Raw genomic sequence first — 12,120 nt, forward strand, 5'->3', positions numbered from 1 at the left:
ATGGATCCCTTTTTAAAGACAAAAGACACTGCCATAAAATAATGTCTATCACTACAGTGGAAGTCCCACCCCATGAGAGTAAGGCGACGCACCGTGGGGAGCGTCCCTTATTTTAAATTATGAAAGGTGGCAACCCTAACCTACAGTCACGGGTGGTTCTAGATGGGGGCCAACGGGGTACCAAAGAAGTTATACTAAATAAATGTCTTATGCTAATACAGTGGTGGATTTTTTTAACCTTCACAATTTTACTTTAACAATGAATTAAAAATTATAGTGCTGCATTTTAGCTGCTGTATAGGATCATGCTTTCTATCTGCCAGGGATCTGCAACCTGGATCTCTGGAGACCGATGCGGCTCTTTGGCTCACTTATTATATATAAAATGATGAAATATTGTTCTGTTTGGGGGTTTTTTTTGTTTCAAAAAACACTGACTACCTTGGCCCACGTGGTGAATTTTGTCTAGGACCAGCCTCCAAACCTAACGCCTTTTTTGTGTAAATTATTCTGGTAATATTATTTAAAATACCAGAATTTTCACAAAACTTTTATACTTTTGTTCTGAGGATATATTTTGAATATTAAATCAGGCGTTGCGATCAGTTACTCAGTACTTGAGTAGTTTACCAAATACTTTTTACACTTGCTTAATTAAACGTATTTAAAGTATACAACTCTGATTGGAGTACAATTTTGGGGCACTCTAACCAACCTCTATACATGAACGATTGCTCTATGGATCACTTTTTAAAGACAAAAAACACTGCCATAAAATAATGTCTATCACTGCAGCGGACATCCCACCACATGAGAGTCGAGCGACACGCGCCGTGGTGGACGCCCCTTATTTTTACTTCTGAAAGATGGCAACCCTAGGTTCGACACATGGGGACACATGGGTGCTTCATCATGCAAGTTCCATTGAAAACGAATGAAGGGACCGATGTTTGTTCATTTCTGTTGCCAAAACATAAGAGGCTTGTAAACCCCAGAAATTTCACAATGTTTGCTATGCTATTATTTTCATATAGTAGGATCCTTAGCACTTATGTAGCCCATTATTATAAATACCCCTTATATATGTATTTTTTTATGGTCTTAAATTTCCCTCAAAATTAATTTTTTTTTATAAAGTTTTAAGTTTTACTTGCTCAAACCTCTTACCAACTCTGCTGGGTTTCTGTTGCAGGCATGGGAGCTCGGGGTTCTGGAGCCAGCAGTCTCAGACGTTTGTCTTGCTCCTTGGTCTTTATTGGTGCATTCTTATGCTCCGTCTGGTGATGTCACGCCTCTGCCTGTCTTCTGTCGTCCCTTCATTCAGCTTAACGCCCCTAAGATGGATAAAGATCCTGGTTTCAGAAGGGGGAAACAAACCAGACCACGCTGAATTTTGTTTAAATAGCCATCCAAAAGACAAGTGACGAATCACTTGCATGATATATTTTTTTTCTTGCTTGCAACTTCTTCCTTTGACAAAAAAGTGCCACCCTCCTCCAGATTTCATTTTAGAAGTTGCTTATATGTCCCGAATTAACCTTGGTTTATGATTTTAGACATGGAATTGCCTTAAGATCCACTTTGATGAAATGGTCCACACAAAAGTAGGCAACAGTGGCTGCTTCAACCTTAAACAAACATGTTTGCAAAAAAAATTATACATTTTTCACCACAATGTAGCTTACATATTAATCATTGGCTGCGCCCATAATTGACCTTGTCAGGTTAACCTAAAAGCATTCATTCAGAACATGTGGTTCACCAAATTGATGGTAATACCTTGGAAAACTATTCACACCCTTTGAACTTTTTTTTTATTTTGTCAGAAAATCAACATCAGTATATTTTTATTAATATCTTATTTTACAGACTAAACAAGTGGAGCACATTAAATGGAAGGAACTTTATGAATTGCTTTCAAAAACTTACTAGCGATGCACCAATATTAAAATTTGGGACGATATCTGATATTAATATTGCTCGAGGCAGTTGAGGATATTGCTGGCAAGCTGTTAATAAATCCTTGCTAGCTAACTAGATGCTTTTTTGCATCTATTGTTGGTAAGTGCAAATGATGGTCAGTTGGGCTGGATGACATTCATCTTTGCCACCTTCTCACTTCTGTTGGAACCCATTCAAGGTTACGTGCATTTTGGACATAAAAGCTCAGCTCTATTACATTTAACCATAAAATATGTAATTTTCTTCTGTACGTTGTCATGATGCAGGTCTTAAATTGCATTCATACTGGTCTTAAAAAGTCTTATATTCACTCCACTTCCCAGTTATGTGCTACTTTGTGTTGGCCTATTTCATAAAATGCGAACAAAATACATTGTATTAATCTGACATAAAAATAATAAAAAGAAAACGTCAAGGGGTTTGGATAATATTGCAAGGTGCTGAAGTCATATCCATTGCAGCTATGAAAAGCTTTCCCAGGCTTTGTCAAATATACGAATGCTGCATAATTGATCAACTGTGCCTGAAACCCACTTGTCTCTGACGACTGAAATATTATTAAATCTGTTAGAGTCACAGGCTCGTGAGCTTTAGACCCCTTCCACAACACTCTGATAGATCTTGGCATTTTGCTCTCCATCTCATGCTCCTCTAAATAATTAATGCCTATCACACTCTGCATTCTAAGTCCAGTGGGGGGAAAAAAAAGAAGAGCAGACGTGTGGTGTAGCTACATCGAGCCGATCTCTCGTGTACTATTCCATCTCTTCATGGAGATGGCCGGCATTCCATGATGAGCACCTGCCACTGCGCACAATGGACCGCCAGATAACAGTGCCTTCACTAAAGTTTCGCCCCAGTGTTTTTCTTTCTTTCTTCTCCCTTTTAAATAGAGTACAGAAGGATTCAGGTTGCTACAGGGGAATTGTTTGCTTTTCTGAAGAGCATCGCCAACAGAAGACAGGAAACTCTGATTGTAAGAAGCAGGCCCTTATCAGAAATGGATGATTACATTTTCATCAGGGCAGGGAGCATCTTTGATGAAAAAAAGGTCAGCTGATTCACAAAAGCTTCAATAGATTTAAATTTTTGATCTTAGTGTTTATGACCTGGAGCATAATAAACGTACGACTCCATCCGTATCATGATTTAGGAGCTATTAATGTATGGGGTAATGGCAGGGTCTTGAGTGTAAGCGGTGCGCAAGGTGTGGCTGCCTAAAATCACAGCCAGCCCCTCATTTTACCTCCATGTGTTGGACACGCTGGGCTGAAGAGTTAACACAGGAACATTAGTGCTCTGCTGAGGAAGCCCCCATTTTCCAGCCTGTTGTCATTTGAACTGGAGCCGAGGTTTGACTCAGCTCCAGTTCTGCAACTGGAGCAACATTAGCCTGGAAGGTTGAACTTTGAAAATTGAATTATTGTGCCTTTGCCAAATGTTGGGGTTATGTATAGTCCTAAGCTTACAGCCTTTTTTTGTTTTTGTCTGGATTTTGAACTTTCTAACCCTCCCAAAAAACCTCAGTCAAACAAGGACTTGTCGGCGACTGGAAGTTATCACGCCAGTGTCTAAGCAAGTGTTGTGGGACACCAGAGGAATCATAAAGCTCCGAACAGCCGACGCTGTTGTATCTGCTCCTCTGACTGGATTCATAAAACTCTGCTCTCGTTGATTAGACTCCTGCAGACCAGTCAATGGATTATTGATCTTCCCGGCCCATTTTTGCGGCTGTCACAACTCAGCCGTTTGACTGAATGATAGCTGAGCCCTTATGCACCTATTCTATTGTGTTACAGTCTGTAATGTTTTAAATGTCCTCCACCATTTTCACTTGCTCTTTCCTGTTTGACGACTTTGAAGTCATTATTTTTCTTTTATTGTTTTTGCTTTAAACAGAAGACATCCCATTCCAGGTAATTTTCTCAGATTTTTTTTGGAAGCTTCCTTGCTGTCCATTTAGAGACATATTTTCAATGTAGTGGTGAATCGTGAATTGCAGCATTGACCTGAAATCGACTATCTAGTTGGCTCTTTTGAGTTACATGTTAAAACAAACCCAACAGTAACTGCACTTCCATTACAAATGGGCACCAAATTTTTAGCTTTAGACGCCTTACACAACACTCTGATAGAGGGTTGTGTTAGTTTTTTCTACTAATGTAGAAAAAACATTAGTAGATATAATTTGGATGCAAATTATATTTAAAAAAAGAAAACAGCACTTATCGACAAGTGTATTTCCTGAGTTGAGGGTGTTGTTTCTACTAATGTTTCTACTAATGTAGAAACAACACATTAGTGTTGTTTCTACATTAGAAACTTCCTGTTGTCTTCTTCATGGTTTGCCCCAGTGCCACATGTTGATTATTTGACCTGTGTGAGGAGAAAAAAGTGTTTCCATTGAAGTTTTGATAAATAAACAGTTTTGATACATCTAAAAACCCACCTCATCATAGCACCAAAACTTTTTTTTTTTTCGAAATTGCCATTATGCAAATTTATTTTCCAAATGTCAAATTGCACAATTCTAATGGAAACACAGCTACTGTTCTCTAATGGTAGTTGAGCTGTTTTTATTATTGTCAGTAGTATATGAAGCCAGTCACACTAGGACTTAAAAACTGTAACATCCACGTTTAGATTTGCTTTTTCCATTGAAATCAAGTTGTTTTTTACCTCCATTAATGTTTGTGAAAGATTGGAACAACTGACAACTGAAAATAAGTAATATTAGTGCTAATATTACTATGCATCTGGTAATATCTACTTTAATTCAACCCTAAATATTAATTTACATATTAATAACCAGTATCTCATTTTATGCAATATACGAGTTTAATTTCCAAATACCACAACTGCTAATGAGCTTTATTAACCTTAAGCTTGTAAGTCAATTAGCACCATAATATCTTTTAGTGTAGCAGTGAGTTTTTCAGTAATGCAGTGCTACATCAAGTTAGCAACACAAGAGGAAACACAGCATTAACGAGAACATGACAATTTGTGTTTAACCAAACATTGTATGAATTACACAGTTTGAATAATTCTGTAATCAATATAGAACTCTTTAGTCCAAGTTTAATCGCCCAAAATATAGCTAGAGGGTAGAATATTCAATGTATCAACTTTTTTCTCAGTTGAAATAATTCTATTAGGGCCATTTCAGTCACATTTACACCAGGTGTTGGCCAGGAATCAACCAAGTGTAATCCACAGATACAAAGAAATCAATGCAGAATACTCCACTAATGAAGTTATGGGTAAACAAAGGCCATTGGGAGAAGTGTTGGACATATGAAGAAATTGATTTTAAAGAATGTTTTCTGATGCTTTATGCAAATCAGCTGGTTTATTATTAACTCATCACCAAAAATAAGCTCATTAGCAAATATTGCAAAGAGTGGTAAAGAAAGTTTCACAAAAATAAATTGTACTGTTATAAAATATAATATTCCACTGAGCACATTGGGGACAAAATTTTTAAGTGAAAAAAACAACACAATTTCATCATAAACAAGACATAGTCAGATCTGACTATTTTTGCAAACAAAAATAAAAAATCTAAAGAGTCGTCCTAGAACCAATGAGAACTTTCAGAGAGAAATAAAAGGTCAATTTTTTATATGAAGATAATAAATAAACAACTCCACTACACTCACTGCACAAGACTCCACTGCTGAAGGAAAAGGCTGCTGAAGCTTGTTTAGAGTTTGCTGTAGGGGATTTAGACAAGTCTGTGAAATACTGGAGAATATAATCTGGTCAGATGAGGCCATAGCTGAACTTGCTGCATGTCAATTCGCCATGTCTGGACGAGTAATGGTGCCGGACGCAGCATTGTATTATACATGGTTCTGGCAAACGTCACGTAACTGAAGGACGTATGAATGGATGAATGGATAACTGAGCACTGGAACTTTTTAAGAATCAATATGAAACAAGTGTGACTTTCATCCCAAACACAACTAAAAGAAAGCCTTAATTAGTCTCAGAGAAGGAAACTAAAAGTTTGAATGGTCCTTGTATCCAATTGAAAATCTACAGAGATTCTATATCCATCACTTCATTTGTGGACTAATTTGCTTTAATCCCATGTATGTGTGGGATGTCTTATCTGGTGTGAATTCACTCTAAGTGTGCTCAATATTTAGACAATATTGAGCACACATAATATTTTTTTCATCATTTTGTGTTTAAGTCTCAAAATGTTTATGTAAGTCATAGAATCTTTCCTTCTCATTCTTTTTAATTGTCCAAGTGACCCTAATACTCTGTTGTACATCTCGAAGTTGCTGTCACACAAACGATAGAAAAATTAATCTTATAAAATAAATAGTTTTTAGCCAGCTTGATGTTATGTCAGTGGTTCTTAACCCTAATACACAGGCAAACAACTTCAGGACTATTTCTCTCCTTGCTTAAAAATACGAGTCTCAAAAATAGACAAAACTGAAATAGCAGCTTTACTTTTTCAAGGAATAGTGTGGCTTTTTAGGATCACAAAATCTTATGCCACATAACCTACATCTCATAGCAAATCTGCTTTTTGTTTCCAGTTGGGAGTCCAATGATGTTTTTCCAGACCTAACCAGTCCTAAAAACAGTAAAAGAAATATATAGTTCAACCACCAGATGTGGTCAGTTTGTTTGATTATTTTCCTTTTTTTCATACTTTGTTTTCTGATATTAATTTTTGCTAAGTACAGCTCAACATCAACATTTGACACTGTACATTGTTCTGTTGTGACTTGGCTTCAAAGCTCTTTGATAAAAGTGGTCTACTGAATTTTCAAAGGACATACCCTAAGTGTCAAAGAGTATGCTAACATGTTCATATTTTACGTTGTGCAACTGTGGGCAGAGTTTTTTTTTGCTATTATTTTTGTTAAAACATAGTTATAGTTAAGCCTAATGTCTTTAATGTATTCTCATGCTCAAATAAGAAAAAAAAATCTGGCCTTGTGCTTTAATTAATGTTACAAAGTACAATCTAAAAGGAAGAAAGTGATCAGTCAGCTTTATGGATTAAAACTAAAATGATCACAGAGAAACAAGATGTTTATTAATATCCATAAGGTAAGTACAGATAGATTAGCTTCTGTTGTTGGAACAGAGGAGACAGTGTATAATGTATATAGCTTGCATATGATTTTTAAAACATGGCCATCAAAGACAACCTTACTTCTTTTATATAGTGTGTTCTCTGGCTTTAATACTGATGTATTAATCAATGATCTCTGTGAGATACTGACATGTAGAGTGGTATTTTCATATTGAAAAGTAACTGTATTGTCTTGTATACTAAAGTTGTGCATGGTAATAATTGTTAATTTGTGTTTTTTTTCTATAACTGTAACTTAGTAAAAATGTTTATTCCAACCAATGTTGCCTTTCTTCGTTAATGAAAGATATACCTGCAGGCTGTAGGCAGCCAGTCTATGCATATTAAAGAATAAGTATTTATAGAACAACATATAGGTTCAATTTTCGGTGGAAAACAATTAGGCTTTGAAATTTGTTTATAGAAGAATGCAGTGGTAGAAATACCTCTGCTAATACCAGAGCAAATGTTTGGTTTGGTGCATTATCTTTCTTGCTAACTTTGAAAACACTTTGCAGACTTAGCTTGTTTTTTAAACTTTCAGTTGAATAAAGTTCAACACCTGTGTTGAAGTTTTTGTTGTCAACTGTCAAGAATTCTAGTAGGTAGAAGTTTATATTCACTCTCTTATTTTGAAGTGAGTGAAGATTGTTTCCTTTTCTCGTTTTCTCCACCCCAAAACAGTATAGCAAATGACACTTTGTACCCAGAAAAGTTGCTAGTTTGTAAGCTAAATATAAGCTAATAAGTGTCTCTGTGGAAGTTTTATTAATAATGCTCCATAAACAATAAATAAGGCTATTGACTAAAGCCTTATTGTGGTCAATTAGGCTAACTCAGCGATACTCAGCAATAATCAGCGATAAAACTGAATGTGTTCCAAAGAATCACTTTCTGAAGCTCTAACCGTTCTGATAGGCAGGTAATAACAAATTTTACCCAGCTGAGAACATTAGCTATGCTACAACATAGCTAATGGTAAAGCGTTGGATTTAGCGCTTTACCATTAGCTTCCATTGAACACCATGTTGGTAGCGGAATGATTAGTGCCTTAGGGTTAGTGTATCTAACTTTTTAGCTAGCAGTGCCCACCACTGGAAGATTGTCTAGTTTTTTTTCACTGCGTTTTATCTAAATATATTAAATTGTTTGATCATTATTGTTGCATCATAATGCAGTAATTTGGAACACAAAAGCTACTTTCCTTCCATCAAAGATAACAGTTTGGTTCAGAAGAGTGAAACTGTGGTAAATGTTTAATTGAAATTATTTTACATATTGCTGGTATTCCCATGCCAAATTATTCTTCATGGTGTAAAAAGATCACTACTTATTTCCTTTATTACATCACATTAGCTAACAATTACTTTGATGTTTTAATACATAACCTAAAAAAAGGACGTAATATCAAAACTTCATTTTTTTTAAAAAACATTAGAAAACACTCTTGTTAAGATATTAATAGTTTAAATATTTACTGTTTTTACATTGGTTAATGTCTTGTGACACTTTGAAATTTACATGTAGAGTGGTTTATCAATGAAATTTTATTATTATTATTATTATTATTATTATTACATTTTGGCTTATGGGAACTTGCTCTAACTCCCTAACAGTCAGAACATCTAGATTGTCCTTCAACCTTGAAGAATAAACTTTTTAGATGGTAGAGAAGAAGAAATGCATATTTGGAGTTGCTGATAATCATCCCATAATACAGAGAAATAAAGCAGCTGATAAATTAAAGCTCTCTTATTTGAAATTAATTAAAGCATTTGCAGTTTGTACTTCATTGTACTTCAAAACCCCCATCTGATTAAAATGATTGCTTATGTCATACTCTGTATTAAAAAAAATCTATAGATCCATAAGCCTTGCCATTGAATAATTCATTAACTTTCACAGGGAGGATTTAGCAGATACCAAGTGAAATCTAATGAGTTAATGAGATGTATTAACTGGGAACACAGACGGGTGAGATCACAGGAATGCCTGATCAAACTAAAAATATCCCCTCCCTTAATCCAAAGCAAGAAAAGTTGCAGAAAGCGGCTTCTTGTGGGATTGGCACGTCTCTGAAAGCGGCCCTTTTTGGAGTCCAAGAGATCTAAACAGGATTATGTTATGTCGCGGCAGTTTGTAGAGCAAAGGAGTGTTTTAGAATATAATCACTCGATTTATCAAAGCACACTGCACTGCCTGTTCGGCTCTGCATTTTATCCATCATTAGAAATGCTCCGTTTGTGGGAAAATAAAGTTTCATTATTGCTAAGGGAAGCTTGTGTTGAAGCTGTTCGATTTAAGCTAATGTGATCAGTATTTGTTTTAAGCTGAATGCAAACTTGTAACTGTCCCTGTGAGGGTTTTATTAATAATGTTTCATACTGTTCATAAAAAAAATATTCTAAGCACAAGGGCAGGACAGTGATGTAGAGCTATCCTTACAGTAGGGATATTTAATAGGCTGCCTTTCTAGAAGCATGAACGTTAGATTAATTACTGCTAAGTAGACCTTCAGAGTGAGACTGCTTGTTTATTTGTATATCCTCATCCATCGTATGCACCATGCTTCTCCATGTATGACAGTCAGGACAGGCTCCAGCACCCCCACAACCCTGAACAGTATCCTGTTCAGGGTTATCAGCTGGAAGTGAATGAATGGATCAGTACTGACAAGGACGAGCTAGCTAGCAAACTGTCTGTAAAAGGGTGTTTTATCCCAATTAGATGACTGACAGCCTAAATATGACTTTATGTTTCTTTAAGATAAATGCAGTATGTACCAATACTTTGGAACTGCAGCCGAGTTTCTTGGGGCCACTTGGTAAATATCTTTAAAAAGCTATTTACCAAATAGCTTTTACCAAATTTTACAAATTTGAAATAATTTAATTTGTCATTGTGTCGTGACAGTGTAGCATGAGACAGACAATTTTTGAAAAAGCTCCTCTGCCTCACAGTGCTAACTAGAAACAACTAATTACTACAGCCAAGAGGAGGGTCTTAGCGCTATCAATTTTGCTCATGTACTCACCGCTCACCCATACCTCCACTGCTCTTAATCACTTTCAGGGGGAATGAATAGGGTGCAACACAGGTTCATTTCTGTTAACTAGCTTAGTATGGAGCCATATTTATCCACCACACAAATTGATCAGGAAGGGAATGATAAACATACAAGCACTGCCAAGCGCTCTAACTACCAACGATGGAGGTGGGCGGAGGGTTGGTTTGAACCGGCAACCCACTGGTTACAAGACGAACTACCACCATTACACCAAACCTAACAAATGCAAGAGGTGCAAAAGGTAAAAAAAAGAATTCCAAACCTCAAGCGTCATTTCAGTTTTTTTATGCAATGCCATTTCATAACAAATGTCATAAGGCACAATCTATACCAAACACATCCAACTTGTACACAGAAATATAAAGTGAACTCCTGGTATTAGCACAGACCACGTTCCATCCTCAAATAGCTGAAATTGGGGAATACTCATCAACTCATCAACCTAAAAATGCTTAGAACTGCCTGCTTTAACAGTTTAAACACCAAAAACACCTTCATATGCATTATTACACACAATGGAAACCATCTTAGCATCACCACAGAAGCTAATACGACCTTCCTGACCTCTTCTCTTGTGGATACAGTCAATGATTCTCAAGGGAAATGAAGAGTACTCCCACAAATGGCAGTCATTTGTGGGAGTACGCAGTACGCAACGCATGTAAACTAGCATTTGCAGCTAAGTACTTCATCTTCCCAAACTGAATTTTCTATTGAATAAAAAAAATCTGTGAACAGGTGAATTGTCCATGTATATTTTCTATGAATAATTAAAATAATTTATGGAAATTAGAATTTGGTTGGAATTTTTAGATCAAAAAAGTTTTCGATCTATAGACCTATCGATCTATATAGTTGCTTAGGAGGGAGGCCTCCTTACAGAAAGAAGAAGAAATATCATTTAAAACGGGTTACTGTCGGTTTGCTGGGTGTCCATGACAAATTGGTGCAAAACTTTGTCAGTATTTTGCTAATGTTGAAAAAATACACTTTCCCAAATACAGTGTTTAATTTAATAAGTGGACACAATTAAAATCACATGAATAAGTTTGCTCACATGATAAGTAATGACCCTTCTGTTGATTATGTGACTTGTGATGTGAAAAAAAAGTGTTTCCATTGCAGTTTTGCAAAATAAACCAATTTTGATTTGGCCAAAAAACCACTTCATCCTAGTGGCAAGACTTTTTATGGAAAAAATAATTAATTAATTAATTAATTAAATAAATAAATAAATAAATAAATAAATAAATAAATAAATATTTATTTATTTAAGGGTTCACACACACACACACACACACAATATATGTGTGTGTGTGTGTGTGTGTGCGTGTGTGTGTGTGTGTGTATATGTACATTTTCAGTTAAATCTTACAATTTAAATTGTTTAGTTTATTCTTATTTTTTGTTTATTTTCTAGTTGATTTATCATCAGAATTTTTGTTTAATTCATTATTTACAATATGTTTTTTGGTTAGTAATTCACTTAATTAGTTAATTAATTTCAGGTTGAGATGTGGGTATTTCACGGTATAAACAGGTGGGTCTCTTATTATGCACGTGGGTGGTCACAAGGTTTTATACCAGTCACTTCAGTCATCAGTCAGAGAACAGGTGCAGGAATCAGAGCAGGAGAATCCTGTGAAGCCTGTAACCTTTTGCCTGAACTGTGAAATAAAACAACCAAAGAACTGCATTTCGACTTTTTGATCTTTTTGGGCTGTGTAAAAAAGAATCCACGGTGAAAGAATCAGGTGACTATTTGAGTTGGATTCACTTTTTGTTTTGATCACTTTTGAGTTTTGAGTTTTTTTGATTTTTGAATTTAAGTTTGGGGTACAAATAGTCATTATATATATAAAAATCCCCTTCTCACCCTGAAGGTGAGAAGGGTGGTCTCTCTCTTTCATCCTCTGAGCTCAGGTCCTCTACCAGAGGCCTGGGAGCTTGAGGGTTCCTCCAGTATCTTGGCTGTGCCTAGAACTGC

General features: G+C 35.9%; 1 protein-coding gene across 2 annotated transcripts in view; it reads left to right on the forward strand.

The window, feature by feature from the left end:
- Nucleotides 1-7,344, forward strand: part of LOC103132006 (contactin-6-like) — a 14,683-nt gene extending 7,339 nt beyond the window's left edge. For both annotated transcript variants that reach the window (XM_016667092.1, XM_016667093.1), the window contains exon 7: nucleotides 1,193-7,344. In XM_016667092.1, the coding sequence (XP_016522578.1) occupies nucleotides 1,193-1,284 (92 nt within the window). In that variant the 3' untranslated portion in view covers nucleotides 1,285-7,344. The remainder of the gene's footprint in view (nucleotides 1-1,192) is intronic.
- Nucleotides 7,345-12,120: the final 4,776 nt, after the last annotated feature.

Source organism: Poecilia formosa, unplaced genomic scaffold, assembly GCF_000485575.1.
Source record: "Poecilia formosa unplaced genomic scaffold, Poecilia_formosa-5.1.2 Scaffold899, whole genome shotgun sequence".
Lineage (NCBI taxonomy): Eukaryota > Metazoa > Chordata > Actinopteri > Cyprinodontiformes > Poeciliidae > Poecilia > Poecilia formosa.